Source organism: Amblyraja radiata, chromosome 4 (assembly GCF_010909765.2).
Source record: "Amblyraja radiata isolate CabotCenter1 chromosome 4, sAmbRad1.1.pri, whole genome shotgun sequence".
Lineage (NCBI taxonomy): Eukaryota > Metazoa > Chordata > Chondrichthyes > Rajiformes > Rajidae > Amblyraja > Amblyraja radiata.
This window is the reverse complement of record NC_045959.1, coordinates 81,693,884-81,714,431: the sequence shown is the minus strand read 5'-3', so window position 1 is coordinate 81,714,431 and position 20,548 is coordinate 81,693,884. Positions and strand designations below refer to the sequence as shown.

The following is a 20,548-nucleotide window of genomic DNA, read 5'->3' as shown; positions in this document are numbered from 1 at the left end:
AAATGCAAGTGAAAATGTGTACATGCAAGAAAAATAGTATAATTTTCCTTTTGGTGCCCCATACAAATTCCTGCTGGTGCCCCATACAAATCAAATTGCCATCCTTGTCAGCAGGGAAAAAAATGAGTGTATTGTTTTGAACTCAGCATTTTGTTAGTATGCACTTTCTCTTTTGTGCTGGAGTAGCATTTTGTCCGATTTAGCAACGTGTGCTATGTAAACAAAAGAATGTGGAAAATGCTTATGTAGCAACGTGAACTGAGAAAACCTACTGAAATTTCCTGTGCCTCTACTGTGTGTGGAGTTCAAAGATTACTGCAGCTGCAACACATTTTTTATTCTCGCTGTCACTTATGTCTCTCAGATGTGCAATGCAGCAGTGAATGCAAATTGATTTTTGTGTTTTTTTAAAGTTATGTTCCGTTAGACAGAAGTAACAGTGTGCGATCTTTTACTTGTGAGTTTCCCATTAGATTGAAAGGCCCGTCTTAGAAAGAATAACTCAGAGTAAAGCGTATTTATGTTTTTAACCAATTTTAAGAGGTGCTCTTTATTCTTATTGTTACACTACCACCCACCCAAAATGTATTTAAAAGACTTAAAGCAATAGTTCTCTTCTATCACACAATCCTATTTATGATTGTACATCCATCAAGCATCCATGCCTCTAAACTGTCCTTATGAGTTCCCAGGGTTTTCAATTTATGTCAGCAATTTGGCTAAGGGGATCAAAAGTAATGTTTTAAATTATTGTTGATGGGAATGTGAACAGTGATGAGGGTGCAAAGAAACTTCAAGGAGGTAACAAGAATAAGTGACCAGCAACAAGACAGATGAAGTACATTGTGGGAAAACTCTGAGGTCATCCACTTTGATCAAAATAAAATGCTGAGTTTTTTAAATGGTGAATGATTTGGAAACATTAATGTTCAAAGAGATCAAAATATGTATAATTTACAAAGTGCAAGTTTGGATGTCTCTGGCAATTGGGAAGTCATATATATCTATAGGGAGGTTTCACGGTAGTCGGGACACGACCCATGACCCGTACTGTTGCTACGCTACTCCAAATGGATTACACGCGATGAACTGCAGGTAGGCACTTACCTTGTTTCCAGTGTAGCGGGTCCGTTAAAACCCGCTGAAATAGTCCATTTTTGCGCTGTAAATAATTATGGAAATCGGGATAAGCGTGTGAGACATTTAGCATACTTCAGAATTCCAAAAGTGAGGAGAAATGACGGTAGATAGAAGCGAGAGCTGAAGAGACAACAAGCCAGAGTGCTTGGCGAATATTGGCCGTTTGCTCACTGCATTTCATCAACTAAGGCATTATTTGTGTTTTTTCTTGATTCCTTTGGCATCTAAAATGTTTCAGAAGTGATAAATCTGGCTGTAATTTTTTTAAATCGCCCCTGATTCCCAAGTGGGTTTTTACATACAAAATGAAAACGCATCTGAAGAAAAATTTACAGCCAGACTTATCACTTCTGAGAATTTTTAGATACCAAAGGAATCAAGAAAAAACACAAATAATGCCTTACTTGATGAAATGCAGTGAGCAAACGCGATAATTCCCAATATTTTCAATTCCGATATCTGCATGGCCAATGTTTACCAAGCACTTTAGCTGCTGTAGTCCCTTCAGTTCTCGCTTCTCTATACCTTCATTTCGCTTCACTTTTGGAATTCTAAAGTTGGGTACATGTCTCTCACACTTACCCCGACTCCCACAATTTTTTTCAGCGCAAAAATTCAACATTTTGGCTGTTTTTAACAGGTAGGAAAGTACGCATTTCTTGTATTAATAACATATACCGGAAGTGACGGATGTCCACCAGATGGATTTAGCGGCTCTGTGCCTCGAGCCCTATGACCCAGTGACCATACGTGCAACCCCCCTATTGAAACAAGATCTTACAATAATTATGTAGTGGCTTATGAGTTCTTACCTGTAGTATTGTGTACAATTTTGGTGATCATGCCTCAAAACAGAGATACTTGCTCTGAAAAACGCAGCAAAGATTCACTAGATTATTTCCTGGATTAGTGGAAAACAAGAACATTACTTCAGATGATGGAAATTTGAAATAAAACAAAAAATGCTGAAAACATAACAGGTCGTAAGCATCTGGAAAGAGTACAGTCTAATTCTGAGGTCAAAGACCCTTCAACCGAACAGGTGATAAAAGATCTTTTGCCTGAAACATTAACTGTTTCCATAGATGTTTCCTGCCTGCGGAGTATTTCCAGTCTTTTCCATTTTATTTCCAGGGTCGTGGATTTGTCATATGAGGAGGGGTAGGATAGACCGGGGTTCTATTCTCTAGAGAGTTTAGAAGAACGTGAGTTGGAAGTATTGAAAGCTATGAAGGTTGTGGAGGAATTGACAAGGTAGACACAAGCTCGCTTTTGTCCCCAGAAAAGGTGTTTAGGACTAAGGATTATGCGCAAAATCAAGGAGAGGTCATTTAAAGCTGAAATGGGAGAAGTTTCTGCAAAACAAAACTTTTGGCTGTGCCTCTGTACACGTGACAATAAACCTAAACCTACTAGGGAGGCTCACTAATTATTTGCATTCTGAACAAAGATCACTCACTTTCTTGATATTCAACGTAAAGGGATTTGAAGAGTGGTGTTCGGTAGAAATTGAGCCATAACGTTGTGGAATGGCAGGTCAGGCTCGAAGCGCCAGAAGGCCTACTCATGCAATTATGTTACATTTGGAAAATAAGATTCATGTGGGCACTTTTTAAAAAAAGTTTTGAATTCAGTAATGTGGATTTTAATGATTACATGCAGTACAGGTGTCCCAGAACTAACACTTAATGAGATGAAAGGCTGCGTTTCAATGCCTGAGGGCTAGTCATTCCTCCCAGTGCAGCCACAGGAGTAGATGGACAGCAAGCCAAATCAAGTCCACTGCAGCTCATTGAAACTATGCTGTTTCTTTGTGCATATCCCTTTGGTATTTGCCTAATAGCGAGAAGGCCTTCCTGAGCCAGTTTCTTGCAGTGTGCATGCCTGCTGTGTTACTACATTAACCCACTATATATTGTAGATTCTTCCAGTTTTATTTCTATTCTACACTTTCCAAAGTTCTTGCTGATTAATCCAGAGGGAACCCTCACACAAGCCAAATTTTAAATCATGGGAAATGCACAACACAAGCTTTTCAGTTCCCCTTGCATTTGGACAGATACATGGATAAGAAACATTTAGAGGGTTAGGGCAACATGCAAGCATGTGGGGCTAGTGTAGATGGGGCATCTTGGAGAGCATTGGCAAGTTGGGCTAAAGGGCCTGCTTTCGTGCACTATGACTGAATCTATGTCTCTGAGCAGCCTGAAGTCTGCATTTTCTAAATTGCTTTTGTTTTAATGCTTTATAAAATGGGCCACCTTTTATAGAAACTGCTTGCTTTAATGACCCAATCAAGATTATAAACTGGAAGAACCTATAAGTGCAGCAGTTTCTACAATGATGGCAAATATTTAGGTGTTGAATGGTTCTGCATTTCATAATTCTTGCTACCCTTTTAATCATTAGTAACTACTTCATTCTGCTGGCAATTTGTAAAATGTCAAAATGTAAATGATTGGTGCCCCCAGAAAAGCTCAGGCATTTCACGGTGAAAATAAATGAAATTGAGAAGGATTTAGGTGTTCCAGTGCATAGTCACAAAAAAATAGTAGACAGATCTAACAAGTCGTCAAGAAGGCAAATTATACCTTGGCCTTTCAAGCAAAGGGGTTGGAGTTTAGAAATAGGAAGTTATCATTATAATTGTACAGGATGTGGGCCAAGCCACATCATGAATACAGTGCACAATTTTGACCCCCTTACCTTAAATGATTCTGTCAAATCGAGTGTATTGTCATGTACACAAGTAGTGAGGCACAGGTACAATATAAATCTTGATTGCTGCAGCATCACAAGCACATAGACTCAGACAACACACAAAAATATAAATTATACATTATGCCCAAATTCTACAAGACAGTAAAGAGAAAAATGTGCAAAAAAAAAAAGCCATGAGTGCAAAGAAAAACAAGACCATGGAGGTCTAGAGGAGGTATATAGGTCAATTCCTGGGATGAGAGGGTTTCCCAATCTAGAGACGCTAAACAGTTTGGGTCCTTAATCCTTGGAGATTAGGAGGAATGAGAGGTCAGAGGGGGAAACCTCAAAGCAGATCGAGAATCAAGAGAGTTTTATTGTCATGTGTCCCAGACAGGACAATGATATTCTTGCTTGATGCGGCACACAGAATATGTAAACATAATACAGAACAGGAGATAAACGTTTAGTGTGTCTATAGACCATATATACACAATAAATAAACAGATAAAGTGTAATAGTAATAATAGACTGTTATTGTTCAGAGCCTATTTTATGTTGTGTTTAATAGCCCGATGGCTGTGGGGAAGAAGCTGTTCCTGAAACTGGATGTTACAGATTTCAGGCTCCTGTACCTTCTTCCCGATGGCAAGGGAGAGATGAGTGTGTGACCAGGATGGTGTGGATCTTTGATGATGTTGGCAGCCTTTTTGAGGCAGCGACTGCGGTAGATCCCATCATTGGTGGGGAGGTCAGAACCGATGATGGACTGGGCAGTGGTCACAACTTTCTGCAGTCTTTTCCGCTCCTGGACGCTCAAGTTGCCTAACCAAGCCACGATGCAGCCATTCAGTATGCTCTCTACTGTACACCTGTAGAGGTTCGAGAGAGTCCTCCTTGACATACCGACTCTCCGTAATCTTCTCAGGAAGTAGAGGTGCTGATGTGCCTTCTTTATAATTGCATCAGTGTGCTGAGACCAGGAAAGATCTTCGGAAATATGCACGCCCAGGAATTTTTGTTCCTTTCCACCATCGTCCCGTTGATATAAATGGGATTGTGGGTCCCTATCCTACCCCTTCCAAAGTCCACAATCAGTTCCTTGGTTTTGCTGGTGTTGAGAGCCAGGTTATTGTGCTGGCACCATTTGGTCAATCAGTCGATCTCACTTCTATACTCTGGCTCATCACCATCTGTGATTCGTCCAACAACATTGGTGTAGTCGACGAACTTGATGATGGAGTTCGCACTTTGTCCGGCTGCACAGTCATGAGTATAGAGTGAGTACAGCAGGGGGCTGAGCACGGAGCCTTGAGGTGCTCCCGTGCTGACTGTTATCGAGGATGACATATTTTCATCAATAGCGACAGACTGTGGTCTGTGAATGAGGAAGTCGAGGATCCAATTGCAGAGGGATGCGCAGAGACCCAGATCCATGAGCTTGGTAACCAGCTTGGAAGGAATGATGGTATTAAACGCCGAGCTGTAGTCTATGAACAACAGCCTGACGTACAAGTTTTTGTTGTCCAAGTGGTCCAGAGCAGAGTGGAGAGCCAGTGAGATCGCATCCACTGTTGACATGTTGTGGCGGTAAGCAAACTGCAGTGGGTTGAGGTTCTTGTAGAGGTAGGAGTTGATATGCGCCATAATCAACTTCTCAAAGCACTTCATCACCACAGACGTTAGTGCCACTTTTTCCCTTTTTTCCAGAGATGCTGCCTGACCCGCCAAGTTACTCCAGCATTATGAGTCGATGTCACCATTCCCTGCACATGGTCTATATACATGGACTGAAGTCTGAAGAAGGGTTCCGGCCCGAAACGTGACCTATTACATTTCTCCACAATTGCTGCCTGATCGGCTGAGTTACTCCAGCATTTTGTGTCTATCTTCAGTATAAACCAGAATCTGTGGTTCCTTCCTACACATGTAACCAGATTAAATTGGCATCATGGTCAAAACAGACATTGTCTGTTGAAGGGCTGTAATGTTCTGTTTCTCGTTCTACAAAACCTGGATAGTTGTGAATTCTTTAAATGAAGCTGACAATTCTAAACCAATTTGATTAACCTTATCCTGTAATCTCTTGCGTTCTTTTGCAAATGCGTATTCAGTTATCTTAATGTCTGAAGAAGGGTCTCGACCTGAAGCGTCACCCTTTCCTTCCCTCCATATTTTCTCTTAAAATGTTATTTTCTGCCCTCAATGCCCATGTGATCTGGCAGGGCTATGTTTGTGTATGACTAAGAAAAGTACTGGAAATACAGGTCAGGCAGGATATGTGGTGACAGAAATGCAAGGTCATATTTCAGGTTAATGATGTTTCATCAGAACTGGAATTGGAACTTTTCCTATTCTTGTGAAAGGTAATTGACGAAGAGTTTACTGCCTGACAATCTTCCTGATGTAGTAGAGGTCAGAGGATCTGGGGTGACGGAGGAACTGAAGGAAATCCACATTAGGCAGGAAATGGTGTTGGGTAGACTGACAGGACTGAAGGCTGATAAATCCCCAGGGCATGATGATCTGCATCCCAGGGCACTTAAGGAAGTGGCTCTAGAAATCATGGATGCATTGGTGATAATTTTCCAATGTTCTATAGATTCAGGATCAGTTCCTGTGGATTGGAGGGTAGCTAATGTTATCCCACTTTTTAAGAAAGGCGGGAGAGAGAAAACGGGGAATTATAGACCAGTTAGCCTGACATCGATGGTGGGGAAGATGCTGGAGTCAATTATAAAAGATGAAATAGCGGCACATTTGGATAGCAGTAACACGATCGGTCCGAGTCAGCATGGATTTACGATGGGGAAATCATGCTTGACTAATCTTCTGGAATTTTTTGAGGATGTAACTAGGAAAATGGACAAGGGAGAGCCAGTGGATGTAGTGTACCTGGACTTTCAGAAACCGTTTGATAAGGTCCCACATAGGAGACTAGTGGGCAAAATAAGGGCACATGGTATTGGGGGCAGAGTGCTGACATGGATAGAAAATTGGTTGGCAGACAGGAAACAAAGAGTAGGGATTAACGGGTTCCTTTCAGAAGGGCAGGCAGTGACAAGTGGGGTAGCAAGGCTCGGTGCTGGGACCGCAGCTATTTACAATATATATTAATGATTTATATGAACATTAGCAAATTTGCAGATGACACAAAGCTGGGTGGCAGTGTGAACTGTGAGGAGGATGCTATGAGAATGCAGGGTGACTTGAACAGGTTGGGGGAGTGGGCAGATGCATGGCAGATGAATAATGTGGATAAATGTGAGGTTGGTATCAAAAACAGGAAGGCAGATTATTATCTAAATGGCGACAAGTTGGGAAAAGGGGAAGTACAACGGGATCTGGGGGTCCTTGTTCATCAGTCTATGAAAGTAAGCATGCAGGTACAGCAGGCAGTGAAGAAAGCGAATGGCATGTTGGCCTTTATAACAAGAGGAGTCGAGTATAGGAGCAAAGAGGTCCTTCTGCAGTTGTACAGGGCCCTAGTGAGACCACACCTGGAGTATTGTGTGCAGTTTTGGTCCCCTAATTTGAGGAAGGACATTCTTGTTATTGAGGGAGTGCAGCGTAGGTTTGTTTACCAGGTTAATTCCCGGGATGGCGGGACTGTCATATGCTGAGAGAATGGAGCGGCTGGGCTTGTACACTCTGGAGTTTAGAAGGATGAGTGGGAATCTTATTGAAAAATATAAGATTGTTAAGGGTTTGGACACTCTAGAGGCAGGAAACATGTTCCCGATGTTGGGGGAGTCCAGTACCAGGGGCACAGTTTAAGAATAAGGGGTAAGCCATTTAGAACGGAGACGAGGAAACACTTTTTCTCACAGAGAGTTGTGAGTCTGTGGAATTCTCTGCGGTGGAGGCCGGTTCTCTGGATACTTTTAAGAGAGAGCTAGATAGGGCTCTTAAAGATAGTGGGATATGGGGAGAAGGCAGGAACGGGGTACTGATTGGGGATGATCAGCCATGATCACTTTGAATGGCAGTGCTGGCTGGAAGGCCGAATGGCCTACTCCTGCCTATGGTCTATTGCCTATTGTCTATCTGCACCCAGGGCATCGGAGATGTCCTCATTCTTCAGGGAACGGGGGTTCCCCTCTTCTACTATAGATGAGGCTCTCACCAGGGTCTCTTCTATACCCCGTAACTCTGCTCTCACTCCCCATCCCCCCCTCCCCCCCACTCGTAACAAGGGCAGAGTCCCCCTTGTCCTCACCTTCCACCCTACCAGCCGTCACATACAACGAATAATCCTCCTACATTTTAGCCACCTCCAACGGGATCCCACCACTGGCCACATCTTCCCATCTTCTCCCCGTCTGCTTTCCGCTCCCTCCGTAACTCCCTGGTCAATTTGTCCCTTCCCACCCAAGGCACCCCCTCCCCTGGCACTTTCCCTTGCAACCGCAGGAAATGCTACACTTGTCGCTTTACCTCCCCCCTTGACTCCATTCAAGGACCTAAGCAGTCTTTCCAGGTGCGGCAGAGGTTCACCTGCACTTCCTCCAACCTCGTCTATTGCATCCGCTGCTCTAGGTGTCAGCTGATCTACATCGCTGACACCAAGCGAAGGCTTGGTGATAACTTTGCCCATCACCTCCGCTCGGTTCGCAATAACCAACCTGATCTCCCGGTGGCCCAGCACTTCAACTCCCCCATCCATTCCGAATCCGACCTTTCTGTCCTGGACCTCCTCCATGGCCAGAGTGAGGCCACCGTAAATTGGAGGAGCAGCACCTCATATTGCACTTGGGTAGTTTACACCCCAGCAGTATGAACATGGACTTCTCCAATTTCAGGTAGTTCCTGCTTTCTCCTCCTCTTCCCAGCTCTCCCTCAGCCCACTGTCTCTGCCTCTTCCTTTCTTCTTCCCGTCCCCCCACCCTCACATCAGTCTGACGAATGGGTCTCGACCAGAAAAGTCGCCTATTTCCTTCGCTCCATAGATGCTGCCTCACCCGCTGAGTTTCTCCAGCATTTTTGTCTACCTTTGACTTTCCAGCATCTGCAGTTCCTTCTTAAACCTTTCAGTTATGATGAGTTTACGGCAGAAATTATACTACTTAAAACTTGACTGCTCAACAGAAATAGAGAAAAGTAATATGTAGAACCCGTGGTATGAGGAAATTAGAACTGAGTTTATCGGTGTTGAAGCACATTGTAATTAATTCCCAGACTATTCTGATCTGCTGATGTTTTTCATTTTGAGGTTTAGATCTGTCACTCAGAACTAGATTCCCCGCGTGCAGAGTTATAATGAATCATACAATTCGAGAGATGTGGATAAATGGATAAGGGCCTATAGAAATTGAAACAAGTGTATACTTTTAGGCAACCCACCTATGGTTTACCTTTTACCTCCACACTTCTGCACACTAACCCTAAATTACTTGATAACCTTCATATTCAGAAATCGTTTGATCGCTGTCTTGAATATACTCCACGATTGAGGAGGTGATTTGATTCATGGTTATAGAATTGTAAAGAGTTGCTCTCCTCTGAGGTAGCTAGAATCTTACCGATGCACATTGGTCTTTAGGTTGCTTGGTTTTAGCCAACTAATGAAGGGGGGTACAATTAAAGGCAATCTGTATATGATTTCATTCTTACCAGTCCACATCTTAATTTACTGATCATAGGTCAGTGAGATGTCTCTGCAGGAAAGGTATAGAGTAATTATCAGGCAAGTATTGATTTCCTAGTTAGTAGCTGAGATTAATTAATTTTATGTGAAGATTTCAATGGTTTATAATAATAATAATAAATTCTCAAGCGTATTCCCTAAACAATTTCCAATAAGGAAATTCAGTTACATTCTAAGACACTGAATGCATCAAGAAAATGCAATTTATATTCTCTCTGTTTTTCAGGTAAAGGATGACCAAATCATTGCCTGAAACAGGCAGCTAAGGAGAAAGGATTAAAAAGCTGTAAAATGCCCAAATCTGGATCTTCCAGAACAGCACAGACTGAAAGTTCTGATAGTAACTGCAACATGGTTGAAAAACAGACCGGAAGGAAGGTAAATTGTGCTTATGGTGGAACACTTTTGGAAATAAAGGCATTTCTGCAAATGTATTGTAATTATCTAATGAATATTTTAGGAGATACATTTTATTCCAAACCTGTTGGATTTGCAGACCTGGAGTACGATTTTCAAATTTCAATATCTTTCTAGCTCTTGGGATAGTTGATTTGGGCGTATGTTATTTGTTGGAATGAGTCATCTGGCAGCAAATGAAAGTCTTTCATTCTGTAAAGAGTGTGAAATTCCATCTGGAATGATTAGAGATACTATTTCATTTCCTGCATACTGGTTTCCAGAAATGTGTTTGTCACTCAGGAAGAATATTCAAATGTATACTCCATTCAATATCCGAAATGATTTTAGTTGTTTTTGGATCTGATGTAATTTGCCTTCAAACCTTCCAGGTAGCTATATATTTTTTTTTCATGGCAGTAATAGATATGCCAGATAAGTTAATCTTGTTTGCACGCTTGTCACATGAAAATAATTTTCCAAACAGAAAATGTTCCCCCTCAATACCAAAACCAATTCAGTCACTGCATTCAAACAGGCCTCTCTCTCAGCTGGTCTTTTGAGATACGAGGATAATGTCCACACCGGTTTGTGGATTCTGCAGTGATGTGATCAATGTGGGATCTGCCGTTCGTGTTACAAATGAGCTTGGATTGTTGGGTGGGTGGGTGAGAATGTAGTTTGAGATTGTGTGCTTCTTATGTCTTTTAAATTTAAACTCTGTGTTCTTGATAAAAAGATTTGCGATTCGTATTGCTATCAATATATTTTCCATATTTCTATACTTTTAATAACATAGAAGAAGCCTATTTAGCCTATTGAGTCTAGTAGGTTCTTTGACTCGTTTGCTCTTTAATTTCCCTGTAACCGGTTCTTTCTCGCATGCACACAAAAATGCTGGAGAAACTCAGCGGGTGCAGCAGCATCTATGGAGCGAAGGAAATAGGCAACGTTTCGGGCTGAAACCCTTCTTCAGACTGATGGGGGGTGGCGGGGAGAAGAAAGGAAAAAGGAGGAGGAGAAGCCTGAGGGATGGAAGGAGACAGCCCGAGGGCTGAGGAAGGGGAGGAGACAGCAAGGGCTAACAAAATTGGGAGAATTCAATGTTCATGCCCTCAGGATGCAGACTCCCCAAGCGGAATATGAGGTGCTGTTCCTCCAATTTCCGGTGTTGCTCACTCTGGCCATGGAGGAGACCCAGGACAGAGAGGTCGGATGGGGAATGGGAGGGGGAGTTCAAATGCTGAGCCACCGGGAGGTCAGGTAGGTTCTTGCGGACCGAGCAGAGGTGTTCGACGAAACGATCGCCCAGCCTCCGCTTAGTCTCACCGATGTAGATCAGCTGACATCTAGAGCAGCGGATGCAATAGATGAGGTTGGAGGAGATTCCAGTGAACCTCTGTCGCTCCTGGAACGACTGCTTGGGTCCTTGAATGGAGTCGAGGGGGGAGGTAAAGGGACAGGTGTTGCATCTCTTGCGGTTGCAACGGAAAGTGTCCGGGGAGGAGGTGGTACGGGAGGGAAGGGAAGAATTGACAAGGGAGTTACGGAGGGAGCGGTCTTTACGGAAGGCAGACATGGAGGGAGATGGGAAGATGATGGCTTCGCCCATCACCTCCGCTCGGTTCGCAATAACCAACCTGATCTCCCGGTGGCCCAGCACTTCAACTCCCCCTCCCATTCCGAATCCGACCTTTCTGTCCTGGACCTCCTCCATGACCAGAGTGAGGCCACCGTAAATTGGAGGAGCAGCACCTCATATTGCGCTTGGGTAGTTTACACCCCAGCAGTATGAACATGGACTTCTCCAATTTCAGGTAGTTCCTGCTTTCTCCTCCCCTTGCCAGCTCTCCCTCAGCCCACTGTCACCGCCTCTTCCTTTCTTCCCAGCATTTTTGTCTACCCATTCACACAAGTTCTGTTATCCCACTTTCCTCACCCACTCCCTACACATTAGGGGCAATTTTACAGAGACAAGTTAAACTACAAAGCCAATGCGTCTTTGGGATGTGGGAGAAAACCCACACGCCTGCAGTGAGAATGTGAAAATTCAACTCTGACAGTGCCCGAGGACAGGATCAAACACAGATCTCTGGCGTGTGAGGCAGCAAGTCCAACAGCTGTGCCACTATATTTTGTTTTCCAACACACAAAAAATTATACGTAGATAACTTTGGTTACTAAAAAAATGAAACTATCCATTTTCAGTCTTAAATCTAAGTGATGCTATGTCCCCCTTTACAGGTACTGTATGTTTTAATTCAGTTCAAGACTATGGGGCAGTACATAGGCCATAAAGTTGCTGCCTAAAAGTGCCAGAGACCTGGAATTGATCCTGAATATGGGTACTGTCTGTACGGTTTGCTTCTTTTCCCTTTGATCACATGGGTTTTCTCCGGGTGCTCTTGTTTCCTTCCACATTCCAAAGGTGTGCAAGAACCTTTTTTAGACTGAACCCAAAATGTTATATTTTCCTTTTGTCCAGAGATTCTGTCTGGCCTGTTGAATAACTCCAGCTTTTTGTATCTATCTTAAGTTTAGACCGATACTATATGATAGAACTTTATTAATGTTAATCCCAGGACGGAGATGAGGAAGCACTTTTTCACACAGAGAGTTGTGAGGGCGGTGGAAGCCGGTTCTCTGGATACTTTCAAGAGAGAGCTAGATAGGGCTCTTAAAGATATGGGGAGTCGGGGGATATGGGGAGAAGGCAGGAACGGGGTACTAATTGGGGATGATCAGCCATGATCAGATTGAATGGCGGTGCTAGCTCGAATGGCCTACTCCTGCACCTATTGTCTATTGTCTATTTTGTGTGCCAAATGCTCCTTTTGCAATTCATGGACCAGAGATTCCTAAGTGAAGAGGTTGCTGCAGATTTTTCAATAAGGTTTCAGGAGCATCCTCTAATATTTTCAATCTTAACTTGTAATTTCTTCCTGTGACAGAGCTCAGAAAAATGTTTCTGTTATATGAAACTTGATAATGATGTGGCCTATCCAAGGGTCCAACTAAATGTAAATTGGGCCTCATTACTGGTGATTTTGGCTGAGAAAAGAATGCTGAGCTTTGTTTTCTTCTCGTGCCTGTCAATTTGATAGTCCGTGTCTATGAAGCAGATAGGAAGACGGTAATCTCTGTGATGACCATTTCTTAGTTTCCCCAGGTCGAGATCCTTAATTTCAGACAACAATTTTGTCCGCTAAATAAAGCAGTGCTGCTGCATTGAAGGTAATGATGAATTTTGTACTTGGCATCTGCCTTTGTTCAAGTTCAAATTTTATTTGGTTACATACACCTTTAGGTGTAGTGAAATTCTTTTTGCCATGCAGCACATAAAAAAAGAATACAACATGACAGTAATAGATAGTTTCAACATCAAAACATCCCCCCACAATGGTTCCCATTGTGGGGAAAGGCACAAAGTCCAGTCCCATCCCCATGTCCACCCATAGTCGGGCCTCCTTACTCGAGACCGTGGCTTCCGGAGCCGACAGGGCCGAGCCGAATGGAGCTCAACTGGCGATCTCAACAAGATCCCAGGCTCCCGATGGAAAGTTCAGCGCCGCCGCTCCACAGACCCGCAGCTCCGCAACGGACCCAGCTCCAGTTACCGGAGTTTCAGCGAAGTCACCACCAGCCCTGCAATGGCGCTCCAGCGCTGCACTGCCGTCCTCCGACCCGCAGCTCCGCCGATGCCGAGCCGGTACCGCTGCCGCCGCCGCTGCTGAGCCGGTGCCGCCGCCGGTGCCGCCTCTGAGCCGGTGCCGCCGCCGCCGCTGCTGAGTCGGTGCCGCCGCCGCTGAGCCGGTGCCGCCGCCGGTGCCGCCGCCAATGCCGAAGCTCCAGGCGGTCCCCTCAGGAGACGCCGCTCCAGGCCCGCTGGTAGGCCGCGGGGACGGGTCGAAGCTGCAGCCCGGAGAAAAGCTGCATCTCTGACCAGGTAGGGACCCTGAAAATTAGTTTCCCCCCCCCCCCCTCCCCCACACAGAAAAAAGCTAGAACTCCTCAAAACAAAACACTAAACTAACTAAAAATAAGAAAAAGAGATGAAAAAAAACAGACAGCTGCAGGCTAGGCAGCCATACCCCCTACAGGACGGCGCCAACGTCGATGATCAGTGGCTCCTGACTTGAGGAAAATACTCCAATAATCTGGAATGCTTGTGACTTTGATGCTGGTCTGCAAAATTTTCCATACTATTTCATGTTATTTCTATTAATATTCCAACCCACCTTTTTAACTCGTTCTTGTTTAGAGACAATAGGTGCAGGAGTAGGCTATTCGGCCCTTCGAGCCAACATCGCCATCCAATGTGATCATGGCTGATCATCCACAATCAGTACCCCGTTCCTGCCTTCTCTCCATATCCCTTAACTCCGCTATCCCTAAGAGCTCTATCTAACTCTCTTGAAAGCATCCAATGAACCAGCTTCGACCGCCCTCTGAGGCAGAGAATTCCACAGACTCGCAACTCTCTGTGTGAAAAAGTATTTCCTCATCTCCGTTCTAAATTACTTACCACTTATTCTTAAACTATGGCCCCTGGTTCTGGACTCCCCCAACATTGGGAACATGTTTCCTGTCACTTAGCATTTTTAAACTGCTGCTCAGGTCGTGCTGCGCACCCCGCTGTGCTTCTTGAAGTTCTAGAACATGGCAGCAGCCGTTATCACCACGCGGGCGCAGGTGAGGATGAGGGGCAGCGCGGTGGGAAGTGGCGGCCATTACTCCCTCTGGGAGAGGCCGTCTATGGAGACCTGCGATTCCTCAGTCGATCGCAGGGACTCGGGGAGTCGTGACGCCTTTTCCTCACTGGTGATCCCGATCAGCACCTGGCGATCTCTGGCCGTCACGGTGGACGACCTCCTCTCCGACTCCCTGGCCCGATCGTCTGTCACGCGAGTGGGTGGGCTTCCTCACAGAAGACATGATCGGCCGGCCCTCTGCTGCTTTTGACCGTCCGCCCGCTCAAAAGACGCCACAAATCGGAAACCCCAGCTCTAAAAGGCAGCGGACACCCGGAAACCCCAGCTTCAAAAGACAGCAAGCTCCCCTGCCTCTGTGCCCCTCTCTGTGCCTGTGCCCCTCTCTGTGTCCTTCTCTGTGTCCCTCTCTATGCCCCTCTCTATGCGCCTCTGTGTCCCTCTCTGTGTCCATCTGCGTCACTCTCTCTGTCCCTCTGCGTCACTCTCTGTCCCTCTCTGTGCTGCTACATCCCTCCCAGTGCCTCTGTGTCCTTCTCTCTCTATCCCCCTCCCTCTTTAGCCACGCCTGCGTGTTGGAGGCTATGCGTGTGGATAGGGCGGTGCATGGGGTAAAAGGAGTGAATGAATAATATTAATGTAATATCAATGGGGGTGTTTAGTGTGTGTGTGGGGGGTTGGTTAGTGTGTGTGTGAGACGCTGCAGGCCGCTACCTCCCCTCGCAACCGCGCGCACACGCATACACACACACGTGAATATGACTGTAATTATATATAATATCAAAATAATATAATGAATATAATTGTGTGTGTATTTTGAATGAGAATGCCGCAGGGTTCTCCCCCCCCCCCCCACCCCCCTCGTTTACTGAACCCCACTGGCTGCCAGTCTGCAGAGTGGGGGTCACGACAGTAGTGGGACTGGGGCAGTGCCAGGCTGGGGGACAGACCTGTAAGAGTAAAAAGTCTTATTTCTGATGTAAATGGCACATCCTGACCAAGAATTGAATACTTTGATGTTTACTCAATGAGTATTCATTTTATGTTACAATGAGCCTATATTTATGTTAGAGACCCCTCCCCCCCCCCCCCCCCCCCCCCCCCCCATGGTGTCTTTGCAAATGAGGGCTATTACCTTTAACCTAAAATAACCCAAAAAGTGTTGCATTGTTTGTGTATCTGTAGTTTGTGTGTGTGTCTGCGTGTACCTGTCAAACGTGTGGATGGATGTGTGTAGGAATGTGTTGTGGATGGGTGGACTGTCGCACACTAGCATGCCATAATCATCATTCACTCATTGGTTAAATAATTCGACACAATAAACAGTAAAACACTCCACATTAAAAACAGACTTTAAATAATCATTTATTTCCCCAATCTTTTGGTTTACATTCCATCTAATCTACATCTGAATATTCTTCATCAGATTCCAAATCTTTTGTAGTAAGAGAGTTTCTGCAGTCAACACACTTACATAATTCTGTACATGGCACATAGCACTCGGCATGATAACCCTGGATACACTGCTGCCTCCTAATAATAGATAAAATGTGTCGGGGAGTATTTTACATCTTTCATGTTTTATATTATGTAAGACAATATCAACATATCAATGGGGAAATAGACATATACGCATGTCCAGGTAGATGGGATGGCAAGTCAGCAAATGATCAAATTAGTGTTCATTATGTGGCATAGTGCCTACAGTCCATGTCCACACAAAACACTTTTGTGTGTGAATGTGCATGGGGCTCTGAAGAGTGGAGGGGCAGAGGCTACAGAATAGCTACAGAAAAAAAACATCTCATAGTATTTAAGTCTGCATGGATTTCAATTCTTAAAATGTCAACCTCTTCCTAATGTTAATGAGACTTACAATGTAAGTTACTACTGTAGATAAGTTAAAAGTTCACATACACCAATTAATTTCAACATAAACGTCCACCATTTCTGAGCATTTCTCACTGCGATGGAAGGCAATAAAGTGCAGTCAATCTTCCCTCTTTGTTCTCCTGTGGTCGGGGCCTTGAACTCTCTGCAGTCGCCGCTACGGACGGCATTATGTACAGGTCCCCCCACGGAGATGATCCAAACACACTTACATAATTCTGTACATGGCTCCGAGTTCCCAAATCGGCAGCTTCTTGCCAGAGACTGCGGCTCCACTATGTTAAGTACATAGGCCCCACAGTCGGAGCACTTTTTCTCGGTAAATGATTGCAGGCAGCTCCGAGATTAGATGTTAAAGAAGACTTCTTTGACTTCAACAAGCTGGCATTAGTGACAACTTTTAATTTAATTTGTTATGGATAGACATAGTTTAGGCCATCAACTTCAGCCTTCAGACCTTTTTTCACATTATAAGAGGTTGAAATTAAATTAATTAAAGTCCTTACAGATTAATTTTCATAAATTTAGACTTTAGATCTTACCTTTCAGTTCCAGTTGATTCACAATGTTTCACCAGTCCCACGACTTGATGTGGGCTCCCTGCCTAGCCAGCCTGGAACAAAGCGCGTGATTGGTCAATTGCCGTCCGACTGAATGTCAAACATCCTTTAATTGGACAAATACCACTCGGAAAATTGGAGGTTTTTCTCATATTTTAATAATATGTTATTATTCCGGTGGGCGGCGCGACTCTCGTCAGCAGCGGCCTCTGCAGTCCGTCTGCGTTTTTATTATTTTATGTCTTATGTTTTTATGTAGTTTTTGTTATTTTTGTTGGGGTATGTGTGGGGGGGGGGGTGGGGGTAACTTTTAAATCTCTCCCTGCACGGGAGACCCGACCTTTTCTTTGTCGGGTCTCCGTTGTCGTTGGGGTGCAACGAGGAGCGGCCTCCAACAGGAAGACCGGGGGCTGTGGTGCCGACTACTCACATCACCGTCGCGGAGCTGGCCGAGTCCAGAGCGGGTGGAGCTGTGGTGGACGCTGCTGCGGCCCGACCCCCGGAGATTCGGTGGCTGCAACTGCGGGTTTGGCGGGCGGCACCGGGAGCCCGCAGGTCCCTGGAGGGAGACCGCTTTTCAGGGCTCCCGCAACGGCGACTTCTCTCGCCCGAGTTGCGGGGTTGAAGAGCACCTGAGCGGGGCCTTACAGCACCGCCCCGCGCGGCTTGGAATGGCTGCGGGACTGCGAGCGCGCGCCGGGGGCTCTAACACCAAGACCCGGTGCGCGGCCTTGCATCACCCGGCGTGGCTTTAATGGCTGCGGGACAATTCGCCATCGCCCGCCGGGGGCTTTGACTTTGACTCTGACATCGGGGGGGAGAGTGCAGTGGAGAGAAGTTTTTTGGCCTTCCATCACAGCAATGTGATGGATGTTTATGTAAATTATGTTGTGTCTTGGGTCTATTTGTTTGTAATGTATGGCTGCAGAAACGACATTTCGTTTGGACCTCAAGGGGTCCAAATGACAATAAATTGAATTGTATTGTATTGTATGTGCAGGTTTTGTTCTTGGCGAGTTTCAGGTATGATTTATATAATGTTTTTACACCATGTTAAAAATTCAGATAGTTACGTGATTTGTGTAACAAACTTAAATGAAAAAGCACTTTGGCCCACAGCCTACAGGTGAAATCCTGCAACAAGATGATTATGGTTCTTAAGAGGCCAAATATATTGACCGATTATATCTTTACAAGTTACACTGTGGGAGTTTCCTAAAGCCAGCCATTTTCAGCTGGTACAAAATTAACCTGCCTGGAATAAGAATGTTTGAAGAATGCAGAGTTCTTCTTTCCATTTATAGCTATTTTAATAATGACCTCCTTTGCCTGCAGGGTGAAGAACTGGATGTGGGCTGATAAGTGCCAATGTCGTTATCACAAAAGTACCTTGTTCTGACTATCTCTGGCGAGTGATTCTAATCACCTTCTCCCAGACATTGCTAGTGCCAAATTCCCTTGATCGATTTCCTGGGAGTTGCTATTTTCTACTATCTTAACTGAATCAGCTGCATAAAAGGGCCTGTCCCACTTGGTGATTTTCTTCGGTGACTGCCTGCGTCATTAACTGACGTATCAGGGTCGCCGAAAGATTTTGAAAATTTTAAAATCCAACGGCGACAAAAAAAAATTTGCGACACTTGAGGAAACACTATGTCAATACGTCGTCACGCCGCAACCTTTTCGGAGACCTGATACGTCAGTCAATGATGCCGGCAGTCATTAAACAAAAATCACCAAGTGGGACAGGCCCTTAAATACCATGACAGCAGGACTATGTTGTTCAATCCTGACTTGGTCATGAATGCTCTTTGTATTTATTTTGTGTCTTCCCACCAGAAGGCAAAAGTCAGGAGTGATGCTCTGTTCTCATTTCTGATGACTTTAAAGGTGTTACAAACGATCCCAAAATTATGCTTGATTTCAAAACCCAACCCCCACATCCTCCATCTTCCATGTTCTCACTTAACCACCAGTGCACCTTGTCTAAAACCCACTTTCCTACACCATTTCAATTTTTATTGCACTTCCCTCTTATTTTAACCTATTAGGAGGACAAAATTAGTAAATGCTTATGATGATAATAACATCCAAGTTCTCTTCCAAATTGCACGCTGGTCTGTCAAGGAGGTAGATGTTCATTCTCACTGCATTAGAATCTTGGAATTCTTGTATTGTGGTAATACCTCATGCTGGACTAGATTGGATAGCTTTTTCCCCCATTGACACAATGGGCTGAGTAACTATTGTCAATGTTCTATTCTCTCTCTGGCTATAGTGGCCAAAGCAGGCATTTTGCCAATCACCTTCAGAACAAGTTGGGTTGGACAATAAACAGTGATGACTATCTCCAATTAATTGAAAACTTAAAATAAAACAGTTGGTTACAAGTTACAGAGTTTGTGAGGAAGTGCGAGATCATACACTTGGGTAAGAGCAATCCAAAGATATTATCTAAATGGAAAAAAGACTGCACATGAATGAAGTACAGAGAGATTTAGTTATTTCTTGTGCATGAATTAACAGGTAGTTGTAGCAAATAATGAACAGGGCAAATGGCATGTTCACCTTTATTGCACTGTACAAGATATATTCTGTTTGTCAGCTATAAAAACCTGGATGCAACATAACTTCCTCAAACTCAACAGCGATAAGACAGAATTCCTCCTCATAGGCTCCAAAGCCACACTCAGCAAAATCAATAACCCCACTCTCACCATCGACGGCACCACTGTCTCCCCATCTCCCCAGGCCCGCAACCTTGACGTGATCTTTGATTCCACCCTCTCCCTTGAGCCTCACATCCGCCATGTCATTAAAACCTCCTTCTTTCATCTCCGCAACATCGCCAAACTCAGACCCTCTCTCACACCTCCCGCTGCTGAAAGACTCATCCATGCCTTCATCTCCTCCCGACTGGGCTATTGCAACTCACTTCTCCTTGGCATCAGCTCCACCTACATCAACCGACTCCAACTGGTCCAGAACGCAGCCGCCCGACTCATCACCCACACCAAATCCTGGCATCACATCACTACAGTCCTCAAACAACTTCACTGGCTTCCCATCTCCCACCGGATCACCTACAAAATCCTGATCCTCACCTACAAAGCCCTCCACCATCTGCCCCCCCCATATCTCACTGACCTCCTCTCCCCCTACCAACCCTCACGGTCCCTCAGATCCACATCAGCCGGTCTCCTCTCCATCCACAAGTCCAACCTCCGCAGTTTTGGGGACAGAGCCTTCTCCAGGGCAGCTCCCAGGCTCTGGAACTCCCTCCCCCAACTGATCCGCAATTCCGTGTCCCTCACCATCTTCCAGTCCCGCCTCAAGACCCATCTCTTCACCTCTGCCTATCCTTAGCCCCACGTCCCCCTCCCTTTTCATCTGTGCATTAATTGCCTCATATTGTGTTTTGAATTGAATTCTGTCTTTACTTTGTGTACTAGTCATGTCTCTACTATTTATTTCATTCCCCTTACATGTTTTTCCTCTACCTGCTA

At 44.8% G+C, this 20,548-nt stretch overlaps 1 protein-coding gene across 5 annotated transcripts in view; it reads left to right on the top strand.

The window, feature by feature from the left end:
- ankrd12 (ankyrin repeat domain 12) overlaps positions 1 to 20,548 on the top strand; it is a 194,479-nt gene that overhangs the window by 55,929 nt on the left and 118,002 nt on the right. For all 5 annotated transcript variants that reach the window (XM_033019837.1, XM_033019836.1, XM_033019833.1 and 2 more), the window contains exon 2: positions 9,714 to 9,865. In XM_033019837.1, coding sequence (XP_032875728.1) covers positions 9,779 to 9,865 — 87 coding nt within the window. In that variant the 5' untranslated portion in view covers positions 9,714 to 9,778. The remainder of the gene's footprint in view (positions 1 to 9,713; positions 9,866 to 20,548) is intronic.